The sequence below is a fragment of the Lethenteron reissneri genome, chromosome 38 (assembly GCF_015708825.2).
Source record: "Lethenteron reissneri isolate LAM-NWPU_2019-01 chromosome 38, ASM1570882v1, whole genome shotgun sequence".
Classification (NCBI taxonomy): Eukaryota; Metazoa; Chordata; class Hyperoartia; order Petromyzontiformes; family Petromyzontidae; genus Lethenteron; species Lethenteron reissneri.
Window position 1 is genome coordinate 10073507 of NC_083816.1, and position 27550 is coordinate 10101056.

The window sequence follows — 27550 nt, forward strand, 5'->3', positions numbered from 1 at the left end:
GCTGTTGTTGTGTCCTGTGTTGTTGAACTTCCTTCGCGCCGTACGTAGCCAACCGTGCCGATCGGAGGTGCAGTTTGTGCGATATCCTTCTGTGGCCCATTGCCAAACATTGAGTTGGTGTACCGAAGGGGGAGGGTTTGGAATGCATTCTGCAAGTTACAGCAACATTTTGACATTTTAATAAAATTGGATCGTAATGAAATTACAAAAAAAATTGCTGACACACATTCACGTATTTGTATGCATGCAAACATTAAAAAGAAAATATTTCAAAGCAAGAAATCACTGCACCATTTCATTTTAAGCAATCTGTGACATTCCATGTATCGTCACACTGATTTGAACGAGTAGATTTAACAACACAAACGACTGCTCACGAACGGCGACAAGGCACACGACTCCTCACGTGCCTGACATCGTCCACGTGATGTGACCATCACATGTTGCATGTACAATGCTCCCAATTTCGCCTACAGCTCTTAAGGGGCTGAACGTATAACCACATTATCAATCTAGATTTGAAATTTTCGTGACTGCAGGGATCCATACTCTTTGGTTCTTTCGGTAAAGTCACATTGGGGAAACGAAAAGACATATCTCGGACCGTGTTCGCGAACACAAGGCAGATCTGAAACACGGCAGAACCAGTACCTCTGCCGTGGCTGACCATTGTTATAACGCTGTGGGCTCGCAAGATATTGTTTTTTCCGAGACCAAGGTACTCTGCAAACCTTCGGGCTACTATCAAAGGTTAGTTCATGAAGCCATCCAGATATATAAACAGACATAACTTCAACCGAGAAGATGGATACAAATTGAGCAGTCATTGGGAGGATGTTATTAACCAGGTAAAACCCTAACTGCTTTGTATTGGTTGCCGTCTATCATATCTGCCGGGTACTACTACACCACTCAGCACTCTCCCTCCCCAGAGGTCGCAACCGGGTACCCGATACCCGTACCCTACCCGATACCCGGCTACCCGTACCCGGCCGGGTACGGGTACCCGTTTGCGACCCTGGTGCGGCCGGGTACGGGTAGGCCGTGAGTCACTGGTGAGTAACTGTTTGTCACTCATTTCCCAACGTCTTGTCTCTTCTCACAATTCAAGTTCCTAGAAACCCACCCGCGCCTGCAACATGGCTTCATCTCAGAGGTCGCAATCGGGTACCCGATACCCGGGTAGGGAATAGGTACGGCCGGGTACGGGTAGGGTATAGGTACGGCCGGGTACGGGCACCTGTTTGCGACCCTGGTGCGGCCGGGTACAGGTAAGGAATCAAAACCCGTTTGCGACCTCTGTCCCTCCCCCTACCCCACACCCCCACCCCTCCCTCTCCCCCCTTGCCCCTCCCCCTTTCTTGCCTATATAACCTCTTACCACGGCAACTCTCTCTCCCACTTGAGCAAAAAAAAAATTATTGCCGTGGTTTTCCCACCTGATGATGATTGCTTGTGTTGCAATCGAAACGTCGTGATTTATTTTATTTGATGCCTACGTGACTTTACCGAAAGAACCAAAGAGTAACCACATTATCGTTTAAGGCCACTAACAAACCAACAAGATTTGTGGCCATCACAACAAGCCTCATTGCAGTCTGTGTCGCACACATTTGATTGTTGCGAATTTCGTTGTTGTCATACACAGAACGTGTCGGTTTAAAATTCTGAACGGATGTAATAATGCCTTGTAACTCGCGTGCATAGACTCTTCTTCACTCCTTTGTCTCGTGGCGAAGAACCTGTGAACCACACACACACACAGACACACGCACAGACACACACGCACAGACACACGCGCAGACACACACGCAGACACACGCGCAGACACACACACAGACACGCAGACACACACGCAGACACACGTGCAGACACACACACAGACACGCAGACACACACGCGCAGACACACACGTGCAGACACACACGCACAGACACACACGCGCAGACACGCACACACACAGACACACACACACAGACACACACACACAGACACACACGCACAGAGACACACACACGTGCAGAAACGAATCATCCATCAAGCTGCCCCGACAAAGCGAAATGAACTCTCGCAGCAGTGAGAGAAGGGGGTTGTGAAATGATGATGCGTCAATGATTGTTTCCCCCTCCCCCCAGCAATATCGCTTCTTAAGCTCATGACACGTGGTGCGTTCATTGCGCAATGGGTGTACGTGAACTCTGCGGCCACCACAGATTCGGCCAATGTCGAATTCCAGCATACAAACACTGGACTGCAGTGGCGGCTCCTGCAAAATCTCTCAGGGGGGGCAAATGTCTGGATGATTGATAAGGATAAGGTCCACCCATGCAATGGATAAATTGACAGCTTAAGCATGTAAAGGCAACTTCACTACTTTAATATTAATGAAAAATAAAGTGACTCTTACAATACATCTCTTTGTTTGTTTCTATACTCACTATTATTACAATCCTCTCAGTTTATTTTATTAAAGATTCCACTAGGTGGCGACAAATAATATTGTTGACTGAAACGTGCTTACGTATGATGACGTAAGCACGTTAGTGCGAGCCCTCCCGGAAGCCGTAGAGAATGCATTGCAGCGCCCGCCGTTCGACAAAAAACATCTTTGAATGTAAGTCTATGGGAACACTCGGGGCGATTCTCAGCCGGAGTGAAATCGCCCAAAAAGAGGCGGTACTCCACAGAACGTGACATGACGCTGATTGGACTATATCCAGAGGCACAGTAACGGCGAGCGTGACTCTGTGGTTGAGATTGGTGGTGCGTCGCCCAATCGCCCTAATGAAGAAACCGCCCCTGCGACTGGACCGCGGTAATTCAGTAACACGACAGCCATCGCACAGGGGATAATGACTGTGTTATGCATTCCGATGTTGTAATAGGTTTTAACCCTTTAAACTGGTACAAAAACTGACACCTTTATACAAGGCATCATGTTTGCAATAACCACAACACAAGCAGTCAAAATGCAAACAAAAATAAACAACTCTGATGATGATGATAATGATATGCACTGTCCTTGAAGTTGATTGGTCCACACCCGAGACAGCTTCAATCAACTTGAGGACAGTGCATATCATTATCATCATCAGAGTTGTTTCTTTTTGTTTGCATTTTGACTGCTTGTGTTGTGGTTATTGAAAACATGATGCCTTGTATAAAGGTGTCAGTTTTTGTACCAGTTTAAAGGGTAAAAACCTATTACTATATTTTGCCACTGGTAAAGGAGATGTCTCATAGCATTCCGATGTTGCGTCTTTTACTCGCTTCGTGTACTGGCTGCGAAGTGACTCGATCAGCCACTAGAGGCGCTATCACGCACCGCAATGTCGAGAAAGTCTGTTTCTGAACTGAAACAATTCACTACATTCAGTTTAACACGTAGGATTTCGCGACCAATATCATCCATAATAGAGGTTTTGGGTGGCGGTGGGTTTTAACGACACGTTTATATATTTATACGATCTAACCCAAAAACCTCTATTATGAAATCACTACATTGTTGAGCTAAAATCTTGCACCCCCGTTAATCGAACCTGTAGAGATGCATTCATTACGAGAAGGGATGATTGCACAGTGGTCAGGAATAATAAAGGTCTGGCAGCCAAGGAATGGAGCGCGTCCAATAGGGCGTCCACCGAGGGAGATGGAGCAATGAATTTAGTTTGCGTGCAGCCTGGGGAGATATGCTGGATGGATTGTTGCATCGCAAGATCATGAGAGGTGGCGGCGGCGGCGGCGGCTTCAGGAGGCCTTCGTCCAGCAGTGGAGTGAGCATGACTGGTGACGACCACTAATGATGGCGATTGATGGCGATAACTGATCATTATTATTTTCGTGTTTAGTTTTTTGTCTTACCGCCATTTCCGATCAGCACGGTTGACTACATACGCTGCAAAACAAGTACAACATAATAATTGTTTTTTTACCCTTTTATCTGCCAACAAAACTGACACCTTTTTTTTTACAAGGAGTCATGTTTGCATCGACCACAATACCTGCAGTCGTAATGCAAACAAAAAACATAACTCTGATAATGATGCACTGTCCTTGAAGTTGATAGGTCCACACCCGAGACGGCTTTCCTTAGAGCCTAGACTCACATTGTGTTGCATTACGACTGCAGGTATTGTGGTCTATGCAAACATGACTCCTTGTAAAAAAGGTGTCAGTTTTGTTGCCAGATAAAAGTGTAAAAAAACAATTATCATTTTTTTCTACTGGCAAATTAAGTTCAACATACATTATGGTAGCCACCGATTTTTGATGATGATGATTGTGATGATGATTAATACACATCGGATGCCACGAGGGAGGGGAGAGTGCGTACAGACTGCAAAGCCTTGTCCCTGAGTTCTGTGTCCGTCAGCAGTTGCTCATCATCGCTGCTCCCCCCCTCGCTGTCGCTGCCGCTCACGAGCCTGAGCACAACGAGAAACACAGCCGCGTCGTGAGGCGGCAATGAGCAGGCGACCTCCAAGAATGACCTCTAGAAACCGCTCCGATGCACACGGCCAAATACGCTGGAGCTCACGTATCCCTCCGCACGGCAGTCGACCGTTATTTACGCGAATGGTGTTACCGAAGTACGCTTTTATTTAGCTCTCCGGTGTGATTTCAGGTTGTGCCACGTGCCGTTCGGCATGACGTGCTGGGAGCGAAAGGTCAGACTTTAGTCGAACACTACGCGGCACAACCTGGAGAGAACACATCGGAGAGATACACAGCACGGCAAGGCCGTAGCCATGGAGTCAACATTGGGGGGGACCAAATCTTCCAGGGGGTCTGGGGGTCTCCCCCCCCCAGAAAAAAAAAATCTAAATTTTTAAACTCATTTTCTGCCATTTCCTATCTAAAATATAAAGAAATTCACTAACATATGGGATGGACTTTTTATTTATTTTTTACAATAATGTCTAATAGTGTATTGTATTACATTGATCTGTTTTTTTCTTTTTTACCTTTTCTTGTTTCATTGTATGTAATAGCAGAGATATAAAGTACAACCATAACCACAATCATATAAACAGAAATCTATGCATTGATTTATATGAAGACAAGTCCAGATATTGTGGCCAAGGGTTAGCAAATATTTGTTTGTATTTACATAGCATCGCAATTATTATTAAAAAAATATTTTTACGGCAACATATTGGAGGGGACATTTTTAGCATATTTGATTATATATTGAGGAGGATGTGTCCCCCCCCAATGTGTCCCCCCCCCAATATATATTCCAATTACGGCCTTGCAGCACGGAAACCTGCGGAGACGTACAATCCTAATTGTCGACGTGCTTAACATTATGCCAACAAGTATCAACTTTAGTTTTGGAGAATAAGACTTCCCAACAGCAATCGCGTATGAATGTCAAATGCCAGTGGCTGTCATCAGATTTCACTAAATAGCTGATCGCTGTGCATTGTTTTTGCTGAAATCGGTTCACAAAAAGACAAAACGCAAGGTTACTGCGACACAATGCTGTCTCCACTTGCCCAGAAGAGTAACAAAAACACGGAAAAGGGCTAAGCCCACTGCGACAGAGATGTTTCTCTCTGTTAAACCAGATGCACAAACCCCACAGATCTAAAACGCCAAGCAGGCGGCAAGAGATAAGAGTTATAGATCTGGAATTGAGTAAGCTTACAAGAACTTGGGAAAGTAGATTAGGGAGAAAATCCCAAAGTCGTGCAGCACGAGGAAGCGTTTTTGTCGATGCGAGCGCATCCCTTACTTGGTGGATGGAAGCTCAAGGTCAAAGTTCGCAGCCTGGGTCGGTGGGGGGAGGCTGAGGAGTTGCCACGTGGAGCCACCTCGCTCCGGCACCGCGTCCGCATCCTGTTGTAGGCACACGTCACGTGACAAGGACAACTCACGTGGCAGGCACTGGGCAGGTAGGCGGCTGGACGGATGGTTGGTCAGATGTGTGGCGAGTTTAGTAGGCGATAGGGGGACCTTGCAAATGTTGTGGGTTTACTCTCCAACACACTGTTGTGCTGAAGTAGTGACTAATTGGCACTTTTTGTTTATCTGACAAATCTTGCTAATTATCTGTGTCCGGTGGTGGGTTAACGACACATTTATATAGACGCAATCTAATCCAAAAACTTTATTACGAATTATATTGGTAGCGAAAGCCTACGTGTTAAACTAGTTGAGTAGGTGCCTGACTGAACAGCTGGGTGGCTATGTGGCTGGCTAGGTGGGTAGCAGGTGACTGGGAGACTGGCTGGATAGCTGGGGTAGCTGATTAGAAGATTGTGTGGCTTCCTGAAAGAGTGGCTGGCTGAGAGTTAGGTGGCTAAGTGGTTGACTGGCTGGCTGGTTGAGTGGTTAAGTGGCTGGGTATTTAGTTGGCTGGCTGATTGGAGCGCGGAATGACTGGTTGGCTGTGGAGACAGCTGGCTGGTTGGCTGTGTGACTATCTGGGTGGTTGGTTAGCTGATGGGATGTAGCTAGGTGGTAGTTTGACTAGGCAGCTGAGTAACTGGCTGTGTAACTGGCTGAGTGGATCTATCATAGCAATTTGCAAAGCCAAGCAACAAGTGGCAGTGTTTGAGACGCACCAGGTGAAGACCCTCACCTGGTAGTGCTGATAAGCACGAGCTGTCAGTAGCTCGTTGGCTCGTTGCTCCACATGGCCAAGGGTGGTCATCACCACCTGCTCCAATAAGTCCTCGCCATGGCCAAAACAGAGCCCAGCTGAGCCTTCAGACCCTCCAATGTGACTCAGAAGAGAACTGATCTCTGGGAAGAGACCGAGAGAGAGAGAGAGGTAGAACGTAACTTAATAAAATCAACGCATGGCTGAGCGATTCTGTGGCTTCGTGACGCTTCGAGTCTAAACTAAGTGAAAACATTTGTTTCAACCAGGTAAGGCCCACTGAGCTCTATAGATTTTTTTCAGAAGCGACCTGGCCACAAATGATAGCTCACCGAAGTGGCTTATCATCACGTGAAGAACTTTCGCAGACAAATACTCTAAACACGTGATGCCGATTCTAAATGTGCTGGGAAAAACCGGAGAAAAATCCACGCGACCACTGGGAGAGAGAAGAGAGCGAGAAGATGCAAACTCCAAATATACAGCAGGCACCATTGGTACCTCATTTGCCAGCAAAAAAATATGATAATTGAGTCCTCTCGTCCTCTGGCTTGAGATGGCTGCCACCTATGGGTCAGATGATTGCTTTGCACCATTAAGCAATTGGTAATTAAATATAATATTTTTGTCCTAAAAAGTATAATATTTTGGAAAAAAAATTTCACGAACATTAATTGTCACGCACAACGAGTCTGTGTGGAAAATGTCAGCTCGATTTGATCACGGGAAGTGGGGTAAAAAACGACCGAAAGATTTGCACGGTCGTAAGCAAGCAAGCGAACTTAATATAAAGGATAAAAAAAAAACAATTATCTTATTATACAGCAGGCGTCAGAGGTCCGGGATGGGACCCGCCTACCGCTCTGCAGCTGGCTGCCCATCCTGCGCCGCCGCCGATTGTTGCCACGCAGCCGCTCCGCCTCGCGGCCGGCGTTTCGCGCCCGCTCCTCCAGCAGGCGCGCCTCGTCCCCGAGCCGCGAGTCGCGCTCCGCATCGCTCCGCCGGCCGTCGCGCAGCTCGGCCGTCAGCTGACGCGTGGGGGGTGGGGGCAAAGATCCACCCGCGTAGCCTTTCACAGACTGTTGGGGCAAGTGCCCTTGGTGGGCACCAGAGGTCGCAAACGGGTATTGATTCCTTACCCGTACCCGGCCGCACCAGGGTCGCAAATGGGTACCCGTACCCGGCCGGGTACGGGTACCCGTTCCTTACCCGTACCCGTACCCTACCCGAAATTAGTGACAAACGGTGACTCACCAGTGACTCACGGCCTACCCGTACCCGGCCGCACCAGGGTCGCAAACGGCTATCCGTACCCGTACCCGGCCGGGTACGGGTAGCCGGGTATCGGGTAGAGTACGGGTATCGGGTACCCGGTTGCGACCTCTGGTGGGCACCTATGAAAGCTGGAATGGCACACAAGGGGCGCGGGGGTGGACAACGCTATGCCGGGCTGCCGTTGTCCCCGCACTGCTGATGTTTTCACACCGCACCGGGTAGAGTACTCATTTTAGGGTGAGTAGACCTAGGCGAGGCCCAGGACTGGTTCAAATATTCGCCACTATTATTGGTCGTGAGCGGGAATCAAACTCGGGTCACCAAATTTGCAGCGCAATGTGTTGAGCTAACACAAAGATGCCCTTAAAGCGTTAAGAGACTGCTGGGGCAAGTGGTGTTAGCGAACACCTATTGAGGCCAGACATTGACGCAGAGAAATGGTGTGCCTTCAAAACCAGATGCGGTAGCAGCACTTGTAGAAAACACCAGACCAAATATGCAATGCGAGATTCAGTCCACGTCTGTCCAAAGTGCGATATAAACGCTATGTGGCCAGGATTGGTCTCGTCAGTCATAATGCAAAACAACTCTTTCACCAGTTTAACACGCAGCAGGCTTTCGCGACCAATGTTATTCATAATCAACGTTTTTGGGTTTAGATCGCGTTATTTATAAATGTGTCGTAACCCTCCACCACCCGACACGGCCAATCAGTAAAAAAGTGTCACGTTGACAAAAGACAAATAGTTCACTGCTTTAGCCCACCGGTGTGTTGAAGCCACAACATTTAGCCCACCGGTGGGCTAAAGCAGTGAACTATTTGTCTTTTGTCAACGTGACGCTTTTTTACTGATTGGCCGTGTCGGGTGGTGGAGGGTTACGACACATTTATAAATAACGCGATCTAAACCCAAAAACGTTGATTATGAACGATTTCACCTTCCGTTCTATCGTTTTGAACTCGCCCCGGCAGGCAGTCATCATCGTTTCGATAGCCGTCTCTGAGGTCGGAGCAGGACATCAGAGAGCGGTGTGACCAGCATCATGCCTGGCTGCCTTTGCTACACCCACACCGAGGCGTCCGAACTGTGGCAGGTACTAATTTAAAGGCCGATTTGACCTACACCGCTCGCCAATGAATTTGTCCGTGGCGTGCAGTGAAATCCCGGTCACCCGAATCGCAAAAACAATTGCGTGGCCCACTGCGCCAGCGTTCCCCGTACGTCCTCAGCCACAGCGGCACCCGCAGTCCCACCCACCTTGTCGATCTCATCGTTGAGCTGCTGGATGGCCGCACTCTGCTCCGAGACGTAGTTGTAGAGGGCGAAGTTGTTTTCTTCCCCTGTGGAAAGAAGCATCGATAATCCTTTGATCCAAGGTTTCCTCCGTGACTGCTTGTCCACGTTTTGTGCTCCGTGTGCCATTTCAGGTGATATCCCGCCGATTAACAAACTTTTTTTACCCTAATTCTAGATTTGAAGCTTCACACTCACATCTGACCACATTCTGATAAGCTCCCCCCTCCTCTCCTCCCCCTTAACTTGTATTTAAGAGCTTGCATCTTGAATCCCTGCCTCACTTGATGCAGCAAATCTGGCTGTGATGGTCCCACCTGATGACGGAGATTTGTGTTGCCTCCAAAACGTCGTGGTTTTTATTATTTTATTTTTTATTAATTTTAATTTCATTATTTACCTACGTGACTTTACCGAAAGAACTAAGAGTATTTTTTTCCCTTCTTCCTCATCGGTGCGTTGCTCATCCACGCTGGGAGGCACTGCACAGGCCCCACGCCCCGTGCCACAGAGACGTTCGCTGCATGGCAGCGAAAAAGTGACATTTTGAATTCTCACAGATGGAATTCAGCCGAATTTAGTGAGGAGAAAAACCCTAACATAACGTGTCAGGGTGTTTTTGTGTGCTGTGATTTTGAACTTAGGATGCTGGCTCAGTACAGGGACAGTGAAGCAGATAATGTTGTCGAGTTCCGAGCATGAACAGGTGTGTAAGTGTGTGTGTGTGTGTAGGCCTTCATAGGTGCACGCTAACAGCACTTGCCCCTACAGTCTGTTAAGGTTATAAGGGGGATTTTTGTCTTTCTGTGCGTGTGTGGGGAGCGGTGGTGTAGCGGTTAGCACGCTGCGCTACGAACCTTGCGACCCCGAGATTGATTCCCGCTCACGACCAACACCCAGTGACGATTATCTGAACCGGTCCTGGGCCTCGCCTAGGTCAACTCGGCCTCAGACGAGTACCTGGTGCGGTGTGTAAACATCGCCACTGGGGAGACAAAGGCGGTCGGGCGTGGTGCTGGCCACCCACCCCCTCGTGTGCCGTGCCGGCCTTTATAGGTGCTCGCTAACAGCACTTGCCCCTACAGTCTGTTAAGGCTACACGGGGGATCTTTGCGCGCGCGTGTGTGTGTTCACACAGTGCTGGCCTCACGCTCCATAAACTTGGAGTAGAAAAGTTCCCCATCCACCTCCTGCCCGCTCCGATCACCAGTGCCGCCGTCTTTCTCCAGGGAGCGCCGGATCTGAGAGATGTGAATACGCGACGCTGGAGCATGGCAACATCTAGAGAGCCCCACCTCGACTTCCCACTTGGCAGACGCCAGGGACCGCTCTTCATCAACAAGCAGGAGTCGGCGTCGGCTGAGTTAACGGACAAGGCCGGTAATGCCATCAAGGCGGTCCCTGAACCCTTCTTACTTTGCCTACCGAGCCCTGTGCCCCCAACTCAACTGAAGTTATACGGTACACAACACACACTCACGCGCATATACACAGTCGTCAAGCGCTGGGTGACACGAGCGACCATTAAAGTGCGTACAGGTGTGTGTGTGTCTGTGCAGCTGTGTACAGGCCATGTGCAGCCGGTTCAGGTAATCGTCACTGGTGTACAGGTGATGTGCAGCTCTGTACAGGTGATACGTACGGGTGTGCACGGGTGATGTGCACAGGTGATGTGTACGGGTGATGTGTACAGGTGACGTGTACAGGTAGGTACAGGTGGGTACAGGTGTGTGCAGTGTCTATGGGTGTGTACAGGTGATGTGTACAGGTGATGTGTACGGGTGATGTGTACAGGTGACGTGTACAGGTAGGTACAGGTGGGTACAGGTGTGTGCAGTGTCTATGGGTGTGTACAGGTGATGTGCACATGTGATGTGTACAGGTGATGTGTACAGGTAGGTACAGGTGGGTACAGGTGTGTGCAGTGTCTATGGGTGTGTACAGGTGATGTGTACAGGTGATGTGTACAGGTGACGTGTACAGGTGATGTGTACAGGTGATGTGTACAGGTGATGTGTACGGGTGATGTGTACAGGTGATGTGTACAGGTGATGTGTACGGGTGATGTGTACAGGTGATGTGTACAGGTGATGTGTACAGGTGCGTGGCGTCTCCCCCCACCGCTTCGCGGATGCCCTCGCCATCGTCGAGCCCGAGTGCGAGGGCGAGGGTCGACATGCGGCGGTGCGTCCGGCGCGACCCCTCCGCCTCCGTGCCCGCCGACGCGTGCAGGAACGCCGGCAGGGCCACCGACCTGCGACGGCTCATCCCTGCGGCACACACCGGTGGGCGGGGCGAGACGTTTCGGGCAACGTGGCAGAGGGAGGACTCCCCGGGGCGCAAAGCATATCCCATCCAGTCAGTTTTTTTCGTGTTTTTTCGGTTTTGAGTGTTTTTTTTGTTTTTTCGGGTTTTAGCGTTTTTTGGGGTTTTTTTCGGGGACCGGGGGGGAGGCGGCGGGGGGGGGGGGGTGTCCACGTACCTGCCAGTTCCTGCAGCCGCCTGACATCGGTGTCGCTCAGCTCGGCGAGGCTGCCCTTGGCCACGCGCCCGGCTCTGGGGCTGCCGGTGCCGCCACCGCCGCCGCCGCCGGGGGAGCCGTCACCCTCCAGCAGCGCCGCGATCTGCTGAGACGCCGCATCGTACCGCGCCACCGCCTCCCGCTGCTCCTCCAAGCGCTTGCGTCTCGCCTCGTCTGCCGATGTAAAAAGGAGACCGCCGTTCTTGACGATTTCAGGACGAGACAAAACTTGCGTTTCCCCGGTGAATGGGGTGCACGTACACGGCGCGGCTTGTTTTGTTTGTCAATCCGTTGCTGGATGAGGGCCCCACCCCTGCCCCGCTCGCTTTGTGTGTCATGGGCAGGGGTCGGCGACCGAAAAAAAACAATAACATAATTTTTTTTGTTCGAATTCGGTAAAAAAAAATATTTCAAGAGCCGCAAAGCACGTGGTGAATACGAGAGGGTGGTCCTTGATGAGTAACGTGGGGAAGCAGCAGGGTCCTTAAGGAGCCGCGTGTTACCAACCCCTCCCACTCGTGGAGAACATTTAACATTTAACTGTACATCAGTGGGGGGGGGGGGGGTAAAGACAGGGAGCATAGACATTGGTCCACGCTGCACTACAACAATTAATTTTGCTGCGCCGTAGTCTACGGAAACTGTTTTGTGCGTAGTGGTGCCGTGGTAACGCTTATGCCTCAAATTGTATGCACGGTGAGCTTCATTCGTGCCGTACGTAGCCAACCGTGCTAATCAGAGGTGCGGAGGAAAGCAACCGAACTGCACACATTGAGTCGGGGCCTGGGTTAGATTCCTGCAGTGTTTGTATGTTCTCCCCCTGTTCTGTAAGAGTTTCCTCCGGGTTTTCCGGTTTCCTCCCATAGCCAAAAACATTCAAACGTGATTAGTACTGTACAGTATTGGCCAAACATCCCAATGCAGGACCCTCCTGAAAATAAAAGTCTTTGGACCCAGTGTGGCTTTGCTGGATAAATAGGTAATTATTATCTCAGCACTATCCAATACAAAATAGCAGATCATTGTTTCATTATCCCGAGGTCTGGCGTGGAATCACGGCGGGGGAAAATAATTCCGAATGTTATTTTAATTGGAATATATTAAAACATTGAATCCAGTAAATTAGCAAATGTTGACGTACCAAACTGGGGCTTGTAATAAGTCGCAAAATTAGTTAAAACACAAATAGGTATAAATATACATGTACATACATTATTACGCGCGTGTATGCGCATGCACATCGCCGTCCTCAACGAGAGTGCGGAGAATTGCCCAACTCCATCAGCAGTCTTGAGCCAGTGGTTAAAACTCCACGTTCCTATGACGGGGGACCAGCCCATTCATAAAACGACCACTATATTTATTTGACAAAGCGGCTACCAATTTTCACCGACCAATGAGCGGCGGGGATTTATCTCAGTGTGCCTGGCGGCTCTGTAACTTTCGCCTGCAGCAGGGTGGCGATTGCAAAGGGGCCGCTGACCCAGCTTGCGTTGGCTGCGCTCCAGCTCGTCTTGCGACACTCGCCGCTTGTCCTTCTCCAGCAGGAAGCGCTGCAGCCCGCCCTCGTGGTCACTCGCCAGCTGCAGCTCGCGCAATCTCCGCGTGGAACATCTCCACCTCCTTCTCGTTCTGCTCCCGCACGCGGCTCAGCTTGGCCTGCGCATCCTCCCTGCGCCGCGCGGTCATGGCGAGGCGGTCACGGCGAGGCGTTCCGTTAAAGCGCTCAAGGACAACAACACCACCGCCACTCCCGTATGTTTAAAGCGCTCGAGTAAAAGCATTCCCTCGTTATTCGCGAGGGATACGTCCTGGAGATGCTCGTGTGAATCGCACATTTCGCGTATAACGACAGTGCAAGACTGGAGGCTGTTGAAGAGTTTTCCAGCTCCGTCTCCTTTTAAATAATGTCTGCCCTGTGCCCATCGTGATCCCCAGCCAGGTCGTTGTCAAACGGAGCAGGGGGTCGTGACTGATGGCTGCCTCACCTCGATTGGTGAGCTTCGCTCGCTGCCTCCATCGATGCTTTCATCTCCTTCTTCAGGTCCTTGAGCTCCTGCAGGTGACATGACAGCACAACCGTCGGTGTAGGCATTGTCCGAATATGACCCTGGACCTGCCCGTACCTCGAATAAGACGAGTTTCAGATCAAAAAGGGTAATTCCGGGTATTTTTTCAGATATTTGGATCGGTTAGATGATGGAGTTATTTAAGGCATTCTCATGCTCACGGAAGTTACATTACCTGACGTAATGTGGTGTCACTTTTGGCCAGAAAATAATGTAAGTGGAGGCACTGAAATTCCGTATCTAGGACTGATTTTTTTATATATAAAAATTGGGTAGACATCCCCCTAGCACCTCGATTTGGCTCAGCCTTATGAACGATGGCAAACTGCGCCACCGAGATGGGAGAGACACAGATGGGCGTGAGTGCTGTACGCCCCACTCACTCCGCGTGTGGGTGCTGTATGCCACACTCACTCTGCATGTCGGTGTGTTGACCCTAATAGGTCCTCGCTAACAACGGCATCTGTAAAGCAGGAGTGTGAAATATACATGGCCCACGGTGCTGTATTCGGCCCGCGTCTTCACGTCACATGGCCCCTGGCCCCGTGAGAGGCCCTGCGCTTCGAAATGGCCCACAGACAGTGCGGTGCCCGTCGCTGCATCTTAGCGTCGTGTCTGCTGCGGAACTGCGACCCAAACACCAACGCCTTCGCGAGACCAAGGCACGGGCAGGCGTTTTCGTTCGTGCCCGCGTAAAAGTGAGCCGCGATTTTCTTTCGGGTTCATAATTGTACACGTGTGTGCGTGTGCATGTTGAATTTCTTTCGCACCATACGTAGCCAACCGTGCCGATCGGAGGTGGACACCGCTGAGGTGTTTGCGTGTTCCAGACCAACTCGATCCTCGATAAGGAAAAGGTTCCCACATAGAGTGTATGTTATTCTATTTCCGGTTCTGTTTTGGTTATATTATTCCCCATCGCTCCCTCCCCCTTCTTCCATTATTCTTCCCCTCCCCCATAAACAGCCCGCTCCCGATTGTTGCCCTGGCCGCGGTACGGCCGTGAGCTCGGATGTCCTCCGGCCGGTTCTTAATTTTGAGGGTGCATCACTCCAGGTTTGGTACACGCTGGCCATCGAACAAAGACGCTCACCACATCGCGCGCTTTCAGATGCACTTCCGCGGCCGTCTGGAACGCTCTTCCCTTCGATATTTGGAAGCCACTGGAGCTATGTACTTTTAAATCCGGATTGAAAATTAATTTCTTTAGAACTCTGATTTTTGTGTTTAGTTTGTTGTCCTTCCCCCCACACCTCCGATTGGCACGGTTGGCTACGTACGGTGCTAAACAAGTTGAACATACGTACATACAGAAACCCGCAGATACCCAGACCCATAGAGACACCAATAGACCCATAGAGACTCACAAAGACCCATAGATTGGCACGGTTGGCTACGTACGGTGCGAAAGAAGTTCTAAATTCCTCCCCTTTGGAATCTACTTTGTATTCTGGTTTTCTTGAATTACAATTATTTTTTTTTACAACAAAACATTTTCCCCCCACCCCGCTGCAAAGCTAGAAACGGGAGGCGATCGTCGTCGGTGAAGAAGCGGGCGACCTTCTCGAGCTTGCTGTGGACGACGAGGAACTTGTCGCGCTCGCAACGCAGGGTGTCGATGTCCCCTCGCAGTCGCCCGTTCTCCGTCAGCTGCTCACCCAGCTTCGTATTCGTCTGCTCACGCGGATAAAAGATTCCGCCGCCCCACATCCCGCCCCACGTGGTCGCACACATCAGAGAGGGCGAGTCCTGTCAGCGAGCGTCGTCGAAGCCCGGGACGATTGGTCAGCGCCACGCCCCCCGGCCGCCTTTGTCTCCCCAGTGCTGACGTTAACGCACCACACCAGGTACTCATTTGACGCTAAGTCGACCTAGGGGAGGCTCAGGACCGGTTCAAATAATCGTCAATGACGTTGGCTGCGAGCGGGAATCGAACTTGGGTCACTGGGTGTACGTAATGCAGTGCGTTAGCCACTGTGCCACCATTCTTTTACTTGCCCGCTCAAGGCTAACACTTAGACGTGCACACATACGGCTGTGGACAAGCAGGCAGAAAAACAAGTCAAAGTGAAAATGTTCCTTACACACGTGGCACCTCTCTAGCACACATCTTCCACCCACCATTACAAACAACTGTTTGTGTTTTACCAGGTAAGGCCCACTGAGCTATGGAGCAACCTATCCACAAATGATAACTCAACGTAATGGCTTATCGTTGCGTGGAGTTTACAGCAGCCAAATACTCTAAACGCGTGATGTTTCTAAATGCGGAGGGGAAAACCTGGAGGATTCGGAGAAAAATCCAAACTCCAATTATACAGCAGTCGTCAAGGTTGGGATCGACACCCACCACCTAATTAATATTCATGAACGTAAAACTAGACACTTCTAAACAACAAGAGATAGAGAGAATGTATTTTATTTATAGTAGTTTCAAATATAAAACTTGAAAGCAAGTTGTGGCTGTGACTTTAGTTGTTGTATGCAAGTGAAAAGTTGTGACTGTGAATGTCGTGATGGAGTCAATTGTACCTGCCATCGCTACTGAGCTCATAATAAAGGGCATTTTTGGGGGGGTTGGATCGCGTAAATATAAACGTGCCATTAATCCCGCCACCACCCAACACAGCGAGACATCGTAGTCGAATTGTAAATGTTGTTAGTTTACTCTCGAAACACACCGGGTATGCTGAAGTAGTAACCAATTGGCACGTCTTGTTTACTGTGACAAACATTATGAATCGGCTGTGTCGGGTGGTGGCGGCTTTGACGACAACTCGATTACGGATAACACTGCTCGTGAAAGCCTACGAGCTCATGGACGAACGCTGATGCTGCTGCTGTTGAGTCGCTCACCGTGTCCAGCCGCGTACTCGCGTTGTGAATCTTGCTGTGCAGGTGGAGCTGCTTCACTGGAGCCGCTCGCTTGCGCTCAAGGTTTTTCTCCATGGCCCCGATCTGAATTGGGCGGGTGGTGGTCACGCGCAGAGGAACAACAATGTCGCGCTGCGTGCGCTTCGTCGTGGGAACCCCCCCCCCCCTCCCGGTGTCATCATCGCAGCAGCTCCTCCTGGCTGCTGCCATCGAACTAAGGCGGCGGCGCTTTCAGATGCGCTTCTGCGGCCGTCTGGAACGCTTCTTCCTTCCGATGTTATGGGAAGCCACTGGAGCTTTGCGCTTTTAAATCATCTAGATTGACAAACCAATTTCTTTACAGCTGCTTCTTGTGTTTAGTTTGTTTAGTTTGGTGTCCTTCACCCGCACCTCCGATTAGCACGGTCGGCGACGTACGGTGCGAAATAAGTTCAACATCAAAGATCAAAGATCCCCCATATAGCCTGAACTGACCGTAGGGGCAAGTGCTGTTAGCGAGCACCTATGAAGGCCAGAACGGTACACGAGGGGGTGGGTGGCCAGCACCACGCCCGACCGCCTTTGTCTCCCCAGTGGCAATGTTTACACACCTCACCAGGTACTCATTTGAGGCTGAGTCGACCTAGGGGAGGCCCGGGACCGGTTCAGATAATCGTCACTGGTGTTGGCCGTGAGCGGGAATCGAACTCGTGTCGCCGGGTTTATAGCGCAGCGCGCTAACCGCTCCACTATCGCTCCCCACAACATACATACATACACACATACATACACACATTCATACACACATACACACACACACATTCCATTTGTGGTAACTCCCCCAAAACTCCTGCACCCGGAATTAATTGGCAGCGTCTGCATCGCCCACGGCCGAATCACCCGCAAATCGCCCAATTCTCATCAGATGACGGAAGCTAAGCAGGTCTGAGCCTGGATAGGAATCGTATTGGCTACCGCCATGGATAACGCCGGTGTTGTATGCTGCTGCGAGAGCAGAGGGCAGTGCAATACAACTCCTTGTTGAATCGCACTTGTATCATGCGCTCCCATACCGATGCTCCCTCGAATAACCCTCGCGACCTGCACGGCGTCGTGGGCGAGGCGTTTATCCGGCGGTGGATTGACAACAGGCCTGGGCTGTATATGTCTGCACCGCCACGCCGAGATAAACCCAGCTTGCAAATGACACAGTGGATTACACCGTCCAAACAAGCTGGTAATACGGACCCAGTAATGGAGGCTCTATTTTTTTTAGGTGCAACAAAGAGGCGCGCTCAGAAAAAACACGCGAACGCACACTCACAAGTGCACATTTAGGCATTTGTGCACTTACACCCACGACCTTGTGTAGAAAATCATCCCACTGCCTCACAGCACACATTTTACTTTTAGTTGTTGTAAAAGTGCTTTTTGAAGGTATTTCAAAGTCAATCTTGCCCCTAAATGGTAGAGATATGGGTACTGATATTTGTAAGCTGTGTTGGTAAGTTTCATAGTGTTTGGTTGAATGGTTTTGCAATTTCCATATATAAAACGTGGACAAGTGTCCTCGGACGAATGAACAAACGGATGGACAGACACACAGCCTACATCATTGACATGCTGCATCTATTTGTCCCCTCAAGGTCCCTAAGATCTGGGGATGCAGATTTTCTCTCCGTATTCCCAGGTCGAGGTTTCGGTCTATGGGTGACCGAGATTTTTCCGGTGTAGCTCCCAGGCTATGGAACGCTCTTATTCCACGAGCTATCGGAGTGATCTCCGAGTCTGTAGATATTTTTTAAATGCTCCTTAAAACCTATTTACGCGCTTCCGCTTATTAAACTATTAGTTAATTTAGGTAAATGATTTTTTAAATGTATTTATTATATTATTTTTTGCTGAGTGTCTGCTGCTGCTGTGTCCTGTACAGCGCTTTTAGATCCTTGATGAAAAGCCGCTGTACAAATTGAATTACTATGATTATTACTTCCCAGAAATATCGATCTGTAGCCTGCAGCCTCTCCCTCGTAGTTTTCACCGCACGCAAATATGTGCAGCATTGCACGTGCAAAACCTCTCCGGAACATTAGCTCCAAAGAACGGAATGTGTGGCCATTTTGTCGTTTAGACCAACACTCGACGAGTTGAGCGCACGTAGACAACCAAAAAAATGGCCACACATTCAGTTCTTTCGAGTTGGTGGTCTAGACAAGGCCGAAGGCTTTTGTACAGGAGACCCGCATATATGTGTTTTGTTCAACCTTTTTGTTGTCTGGCCTGCACAAACGCTTCTGTTGTGAAGGGTTTTAAAATGATCGTTTACAAATTTGAAACTCTCCGCTCTTTTAACAGCAATGCCAAAACAGTTCACGGGTTCAACGACAACTCCAATTTTGCAAGGGTCAGCAATGATTAACGAGCAATCCAAGTTTTGTTGGGGAGAAGGGGGGGGGGCGGCATTGGCATGGTGATGGAAGTATTTCTCTGCGTCAATACCAGCGTAGGGAGCAAATTGACACAAGTTTAGCATTAACTTGTGGCTTCTCTGCGTGGGTCAACGCTTCTCTGGAAATTAGAAAAGCAGGGTTCCCAACAGGACCCCCCCCCACCCCCAGAGGCTTACGGCCACTCGCGAGCAACGATGCGTGACCACACGGGCCGTTTGGAAACCAGCTGAACGCACAAACACAGCAAAGACAAGGGGTGAAGATTTGTATTTATAGGATACTTAAATCCTTCAGCTTCCCAATGTACCTAGCACAACAGCTTGGCCCGAATGAATGATAGTCCGTTTCGCCGAGATTACGGTATTCGTTGGAGCTGTATTTAAGGTTAGGTGAAAAGACGAATAAACACAAGAGAGCGATGATCACGAAAGGCAAAAGGAGTACTGGCAGGATCCAATAACATTTGGAGAAGCAAGCGAATCAGCTACAAAATCAAATTGAACATCTTCAGTACAGCTTTGTACGCCTGCGAGACTTGGACATTAGAAAAATACTGACAGAGATAAGATGTCGGCACTAGAAATGCATTGCTACAGAAGGATACTGCATCTAAGCTGTAGTGAGCAAATAAGAAAAAGGCTGCACGTAGAAGAAGACCTGATGGTGCAGGCAGCGATGAGAAGGAAACTGGCACTATTTGGACACATGTGTAGGATGAACAACAGCAGGATAATTAAAAGTATGTTCTTCGGAAAAATGGAAGGAACTGGAAAAAATTAACCCGTAAAAACAAAGTTTTTCACTATAAATCCTTTATATGCGTGGCGGCTAGAGTCCTCTCGTCCTCTGGCTTGCGATGGCTGCCACCTATGGGTCAGATGATTGTCTGCCACCATTAAGCAATTGGTAATAAAATATTTAAAACATTTTCCCTAAACAGTGTAAAATTTTGGAACAAAAATTTCACGAAAATTTATTGTCACGCACAACGAGTCTGTGTGCAAAATGTCAGCTCGATTGGATCACGGGAAGTGGGTTAAAAAACGACCGAAAGATTTACATGGTCGTAAGCAAGCAAGCAAGCACGCAAGCACGCAAGCAAGCAAGCAAGTGAACTTAATATAAAGGATTTAAAAAGAGGAAGACCTCACAGAGGATGGCTTGATGACGACAGAAGAGATTTGTGCCAGAAAGATGTGGCCACTATTTGGGCATATTGGCACAAGACAGAGAGGAAAGTGGAGACAAATTATGAAATGTCCAGTGGACACCCTTAGGGCTATCCACCCATGGATTGTGACAATGACGATGATGATCAGGTTAAAGTTTGATTTAAAGCTTTCGTGACTGCAGGGATTCATATTTCTTGGTTCTTTCGGTAAAGTCACGTAGAAGGGAAAAAAACTATAAAATAATAAAAATAAAACAATAAAATAGTATTTTTAATTTGTATTATAATAAAGTAAAACAATAAAACATTTTTTATTATGATAAAATTAAAACAATACAATTGTATTGTTTTATTTTTATTATAGTTTTTTTTCCCTTCTACGTGACTTTACCGAAAGAACCAAAGAGATGATCAGGTTGGCCACCGTGAGACCGTGCGAAGGCTACCAGAAGTATAGCAGAGCCGCACAAACGCTCTACTGAAGCCCAGTAGACCTCTGCATTGTCATGTAGCTCCTGAACATATTTGCCAATCGCGTGAATAATAACCTTCATCCCATGGCCACCTCTGCCATTCCATTGTCCCGCAGCAGCCTCGCCTAGGGCATCGTAATGGCGACCGTCCCCACGTGGCACACAAAGGCGTGAGCAGCACCGGTCCGCAAATGGGCGTCGTAGGCCCTGTAGGGGTCGATGTTGCAATGGGGCGTTTACACCACACACGACATCTCACACCACATCTCACACTACACTCAGAATCAGAGCAATTTCCCGACGGAAGCCCATCCATACTAATAGGGTTTTCCCCTTTTTTATCTGGCAACAAAACTGACACCTTTTGCAAGGAATCATGCTTACATTAACCACAATACCTGCAGTCAAATGCAAAAAAAAATACTCTGATAATTTATGCATTGTCTTTGAAACTGATTGGTCCACACCAGAGACAGCTTTCTTTAGAGTCTAGTCTCATATGGTGTTCGACCAGATGACGCCAAAGGCGCACAGTTCTAAGACAACGCACTACCAGAGTAATGAGAGCTCGGGGTTAGCAGCTACATCATGGGACCTCCTTTGCCAGTACCAAAATATACTAATAGGGTTTTTCCCCTTTTTTTCTGGCAACAAAACTGACACCTTTTGCAAGGAATCATGCTTACATTAACCACAATACTTGCAGTCAAATGCAAAAAAAAAATACTCTGATAATTTATGCATTGTCTTTGAAACTGGACCATCTCCTCGAGTATGAAAGTGCACGGGTCACACACCCTTGTCTGCGGGTGGCTTCTCATCTAAACATGCTCTCTGAAGCGAAGCAGACAGCACCAGCAGCGGTAACTAAACATTCATTAACGGAGTCGGCCAAACATCTCGGTGTAGGACCCGAGAGCTTGGGAAATTGTTGGCACCAGTTCCGGCTTGTCTGCAATTTCTGATGCCTTAGAATCGTTCCCTCTCTCCCAGAGAGTGAACAAAAAGAAGTGCATTACAAATAATACATCATTATTATGATTAATAATTATTCATTTAATCCACAAACTCAACCAGACAGCCTCTGACCTGGTCGTCCAGCATTTGCTGTCTTTGCAGCTCCTGCTCAATCTGCTCATCGAGATGTCCGTTTCTTGCCAGGAGTGAGGACACTCTTCCCGCGCTGTACCTCTGTCCTCCTCGATGGCTGGCAGCCACTGCCAGCTTCTGGAGAGTGGATCTTTCTCTCTTCCTCCAGACGAGACAGCTCCTGCCTAGCAATCGCAAAGACAACAACATTCATCATCCGTTCTGGGCAGCCTCACCGGGGACTCAAGGGGAAAGAGCCACCCCCCTCTGAGCGGAGGTGGCCGGGTGGCTCATGAGACACAGAAGCTGAGCCGGCACCGCTTAGATTCTGGTTTGAATCCGGGTATCGGCCGGCCCAAGAGTAGCGAGTCACATGCATGCAGCTTGAACTTCTTTCGCACAGCGCATAGCCAACCGTACTAATCGGAGGTGCGGAGGAAGGACAACAAAAATAAAATCGATGGCCTCAGCTGATCACAAATGAATGCATAAAAAAACCCAACTATATTCAATTAATTTTCGATTTAAAGCTTTCGTGACTGCGGGGATTCATCTTCTTGGTTCTTTCGGTAAAGTCACGTAGAAGGGAAGTAATACAATAATTAACCAGGTCTGTCGAGGCGACAGCGTCAGACGCGTCAGACGCTGTCGCCTTCGACAGACCTGGTTTCACCTGAGGACGGCTGCTTGCATTGTGGCCGAAACGTCGTGAGAAATGTTTTTTTATTTTGTTATTTTATTACTTCCCTTCGACATGACTTTACCGAAAGAACCAAGAAGATATATTAAATTAGTTTATCATTGACGTTGACTACTTCCACCTGCAACAATTTCACTCTGACGACATACGATGAACACCGTGCAGCACATACGGAAGGCTGCGCCTCCAATATGGATAGAGAGGTCTACTGAACTTCCACCATTTGTTGTGGCACGGCATCATCTTCCAGCGCCGTTCTACCGACACAGAGTGGTGCACTGCTAGTTGCCAACGTACCGAACGGGAATGTAATTTGCCTGTGACAAAATGCCGATGGCACAATTGGAAAATAATTATGTGGGGGGGCGGGGAAAAAGAAAACAATCTTGTCACGTGATAGTGGAATCGGCTCCACTGTTGCACAACTGTCCGTGTCTTTCCAGTGCTGGTGAATAAACGCCATGCCATGTAATGTATTTTCGTTCCCAAGTCAGCCTAGTTAAGTAAACACAACCTTTTCAATTAACATTCGCTGCCACGAGTCAATGTAGGTTTTTTATACTATTGTAGCGGTGTCAAGACCACTATGCTTGCACTCCAGTTATCAACACACAACGCGCGTGACACACTCTCACACACATAACACGTAACATGCCCGCACATGCACGCATCAGTAGACACTTCTTTGCCACCTCTAGCTGAAGAAAGAAACTAAAAAAAGAAAAAAGATCCGTGTTTACTTTGAAGTCAACGTGTCCTTGGACCTGACAAACAGCAGAAACTCCCCCAAGACACCTGAAAATTGACAAGGCTGCATTTTCACAATGAATTCAAACAACAGACTCACGCCAAACAATTGTACCATGCTCGAGTATACATTTGCATTGATTTTAATGATCATTATCTGGCAGTGTAAGCGCAGCGGCAAGGGTATACTGCTAACAATCGGAAGGTTTGCGAATTCAAATCCCGATTGGGGAGGGGAGGGGGTTGACTCAACCCATCATTCCATTGGTGTCGATAAAATAGATACCACCTTTAGAGGAAGTCGACAGTGGCTGTCTGCCATTGGATCGTGGAATTTTCACAACCGGCTCATTTGCGGTGAGTGCCAGCCCATGATCCAACTGAGTAGGAAACCCCTCGTGATACTTATGACAACCTGTGTCATTTATATATCCAGAAAGAAAAAAACCTCACCAGGGCCCATGCCAACCACACTACTACGCCACTGTTGGTGCCCGTGTGCCAGGTGCGTTGTGTCCTCTGCACCGCTTACATCTGCTTGCGGATTTCGGAGGTTGATTCTCGCTTGTACACACGCTGCTCGCTCTGCAGCCTCCTCTGCTGCTGCACCAGCGACAGGTACTCCTTCTCACCTGGGCCACGCAACGCACGCAACCATCGGTCAAAAATCAATAGCAACGAAGACAGCGAAAACCGCTCGCCAGTAAGTGGGGGCAACCTCACCACCGGGCTTCCTGCAAACGCTCACCGGTCACAGCTCACCAGACACGTGGACAAGATTGGCACCTTTAAGAAACGGCTGAATTGCATCGCACTGTTTGTGTCGTTGTTGGCGGGCAAAATCAAATCAAGTCATTGCTAATCCCATTTGATATTCGTGGCATTTTTATTGCGTGAGGCTATCACGAACGCGCTGTGTTTCGTAGATAAAGTCCGGGGTAGTTTCGTAGTATGTGGCAATTGTCGCTAGATACGTTCTCGCAACCGAGTCATTTGCAGGTAATTCACAGTCAGATCATGACTCTGGCATACACGTGTCTGCTGTTTCGAGAGAAAAAAACCACCAGAGAATGCTTAACGTCCACTATGAAGCAGACACTGCATATTTGCGGTTAATACCTCCCGCAGTATTAACCAGGGCGGCCGCGGGGGTCGAACCGCAAATGTCTTGCAACAAGTGGCAAAAGCGCTCCAGCTCGGCCACGACGGAGGAACGCTTTTGCGAGAAAAACAAGTTTGACAAGAAAGAACAATTCGCTACGAAGAGCTGCATTGGGTCCATACTGCATGAGCATTGGGTTTGCAAGATATGGAGTCTGAACTGGTTTCTGTCATTCTGCAACACAGTGGCTCTGTTCACTACAAGCATCGCTCACCTAGCCCATTGTTGCACCACCCTAACCCTGTCTCATCAAAATGAAAATGCCGCGCCAATTTTTATGGCCTGTCTCATAAAAAAGATAAACACTGTGGCCAAGCGATAGGTGGGGATAGATGGGCCGTGTCGCCGGTTTGGAGTTCTCCTAGCTGCTCTGCGAATAACTTTTGTCATCACACCCACCTGCTCAGTATTCAACACTGGATTTCACAACTAGCACAGCCATTAAACCCAGCTGCATACTTTAACATGCTGTAGCCTTACAACGGTGTTATTTTTAGCGCGATACAGATGGTAGAAAATAACAGAAACGTCGTGTCTGTCTACGCAGTCAGCCATTTATTACCAGTTTGTCATGGATCATTAAAATTGTATTTCAAAAAGGCAAGCTTCACAGATTTCATCCGCCAAAATCACCCCGAATGCGCCCAATCTCACGAGACTTCAGACGTTAAGCTGGGTTGAGTCTGGTTAATACTTGGATGGGTGATCACCAGGGCTGACCAAGCGTTCTAGCCATGGGACTGGCCAAGTAAAAAAAATTCTGATTCTATGGTGTCCTCCCAAACTAAAGCCGACGACTCATTAATATGGAACTGCACAAATATTCCGAAGCAAGCAAGGGGTCTCTTTAAAATATGGCGCTATATAAATCCTAAATAGAATAGATTATTGATATTATTATTATTATTATTAATTTTTAGATTATTATTCATTCTTCACCTGAGGACGGCTGCTTGCGTTGTGGTCGAAACGTCGTGAGAATTATTTTATTATGTTTTATTTTCATTATTTTATTACTTCCCTTCTACGTGACTTTACCGAAAGAACCAAGAAGATGAATCTCTGCAGTCACGAAAGCTTTAAATCGAAAGATTATTGATAATTTAACATAAATATTTTAAACAGGGCTTCACTTCAACTGGGGTGTGTTGGATTCTGTGACCTGAAAAATATTAGTGCATCCGGTACACCACATGCAGTATGCCTGTCGCTATGGTTGCGGGCTACTAGTCACGTGTCTACTCCAGTCGATCGGCGACCCAGAAAGTACTCCGTGAGAGAGGTTAAGCGATGATTATCAATAAACCCACGAGTGAGGGGTCCTACCTTCGGCGTCACTGTCACGATCTGCGGAATCTTGCCGACGGGAAGAGCTCCTCTCTGGGCTCATGGTGCCGCCGAATCCTGTCACACGGGCACAGCGGAGACTTGGAAAAACAACCTCAACGGTTTGCAGAAACAACAGGGACAGCTCTACACATTGGGCAATCCTCACAGTCGAGGATTCAAAATCTTCCCTGATAATGAAATATAAAAGTGTACTTTTCATGGCATTTGTCTACAGCTTTAGATAATATTGTTTTTATTATTAATTAAAAGTGTTGTCTGGATCGTTCCCGTGAGATGGAATAGGGTGTCAAGTGACACATACGTACAGACGTGAACGGACGGCACAATCACTGTTGCAGCGTAGATAAAAACGTCAGTTCGTTCAAGTATGTCCAACACCATTTTTCGTCGATCAACAAAGGCGGATACATTATTTCTATTTGGATTCCAGTCCTAATCGATTCACATACTGGATGCAAGTAAAGCAAAAAAAAAATCACAACATTTTTATAACCACGAATCGCCACGTCTTCAAAGTGTCTACAGTGTACGTCTCAAATAGTGAAAATGCCCCTAAAGCCGAGATGGCTTTTTGGCATGCAAATAACTCATACGCTGTAACTATAGAAAGTAAATCTCACCTGAGTTACTCTTAATGCATATCGACGAATCGGATTTGGTGGGAAGCATGCACGACACACATGGGCAATTGTGTTCTTTGGCAATAACATCTTCTTCCACATAGCGGGGATTTGATCAGCAACGTTTAAATGTTCACATCAAAGTTGCTGAGCTAACAGTGTTTTGGTGGTGATAAATTTTAGCTTTCCAAGTAAAAGCAAAAGAACAAACGGCCTCAACATCTTGTAAAAAGGCAAAAGTATTTTTTGTGTTTTATTTGTTGTCTTCGCCCACAATTCCGATTCGAACGTTTGGCTACGTACGATGCAAAAAAAGTTCAACATGCACACATAAAAACAGTTGTTTTTTACTTACTGAGAATAATGTTCCCACAAAGAGAAGAGAAATGCCTGCAATGTCTGCTAAACGTACAAAAAATGTACTCTGCGGGAAAAAAAAAAAAACCTCCGGTGGTGCGTTGCACAAAACTCACAAAGTGCCTGCAGCAAGAAGCCGTCCTCGCTCGCTTTCCTCCGAACCAACGTTCGATCCGCTCCCCTCCCGCCTGCGAAGCGCTCTGCCCTGCGCCGGTGCGATCGACGGCGATCGCAGGATCGCTCGCGAGAGACAGTGGTCGCGAGGGAGGTGAGCGAGCGAGCGATCCTTGACGGAGTCAATCCGAGGCGAATCCTCCCACGCCAAGTCGTGAGCTGCCTCGCCCTCCCGCGTGCAAGCGTTGTCTCCGCGCTGCAAACTCGCGTGTCCACCCCTCTCAGGGACGGGCAGTGGGGGGGGGAGTTGCAGAGTCTGGCTGCTATGGTGACAAGTGGTCGACTGGAGCGGTTTAATATCAAAAATGTAACCCACGTACGCGTCGCTGCGTGCAGCGGCTTGTTTTATGGTCTTATCGCTACAGCGGGGGCATGTTGGTCTTTCCACGCTCTCCCGTTCACAGGGACGCACCGAGCCTAGCAATAGACGGTTGCTGATAAAGGGCCCATAATGGCATTACGAGGAAGAGCAATGTGCAAGTCAAAACTTGGGATGTCAAACTTGGGAGGCTCCCGCAAGTTTAAGTCAATTCAGGTAGTTTTGCTCATGAGGATAATCGAGTTTTATGTTTAGTGTGTTTTTACACGTGTTTCAATTGTGTATTCAGCGACATTCCCTTAGAAAATGCGTGCATTC

General features: G+C 48.4%; 1 protein-coding gene across 1 annotated transcript; it reads right to left on the reverse strand.

Annotated features, from left to right (window-relative positions):
* Positions 1 to 1359: 1359 nt before the first annotated feature.
* LOC133351609 (outer dynein arm-docking complex subunit 1-like) lies at positions 1360 to 27084 on the reverse strand. Its single transcript, XM_061566932.1, is given in 19 exon segments — positions 1360 to 1742; positions 4334 to 4424; positions 5738 to 5841; positions 6587 to 6750; positions 7467 to 7635; positions 9142 to 9224; positions 10328 to 10418; positions 11299 to 11447; positions 11660 to 11872; positions 13182 to 13296; positions 13298 to 13370; positions 13687 to 13754; positions 15328 to 15441; positions 16624 to 16725; positions 21804 to 21953; positions 21955 to 21988; positions 23783 to 23882; positions 25739 to 25816; positions 26856 to 27084. Coding segments are annotated over 18 exon segments (1911 nt in total). The 5' UTR covers positions 25803 to 25816; positions 26856 to 27084; the 3' UTR covers positions 1360 to 1715.
* Positions 27085 to 27550: the final 466 nt, after the last annotated feature.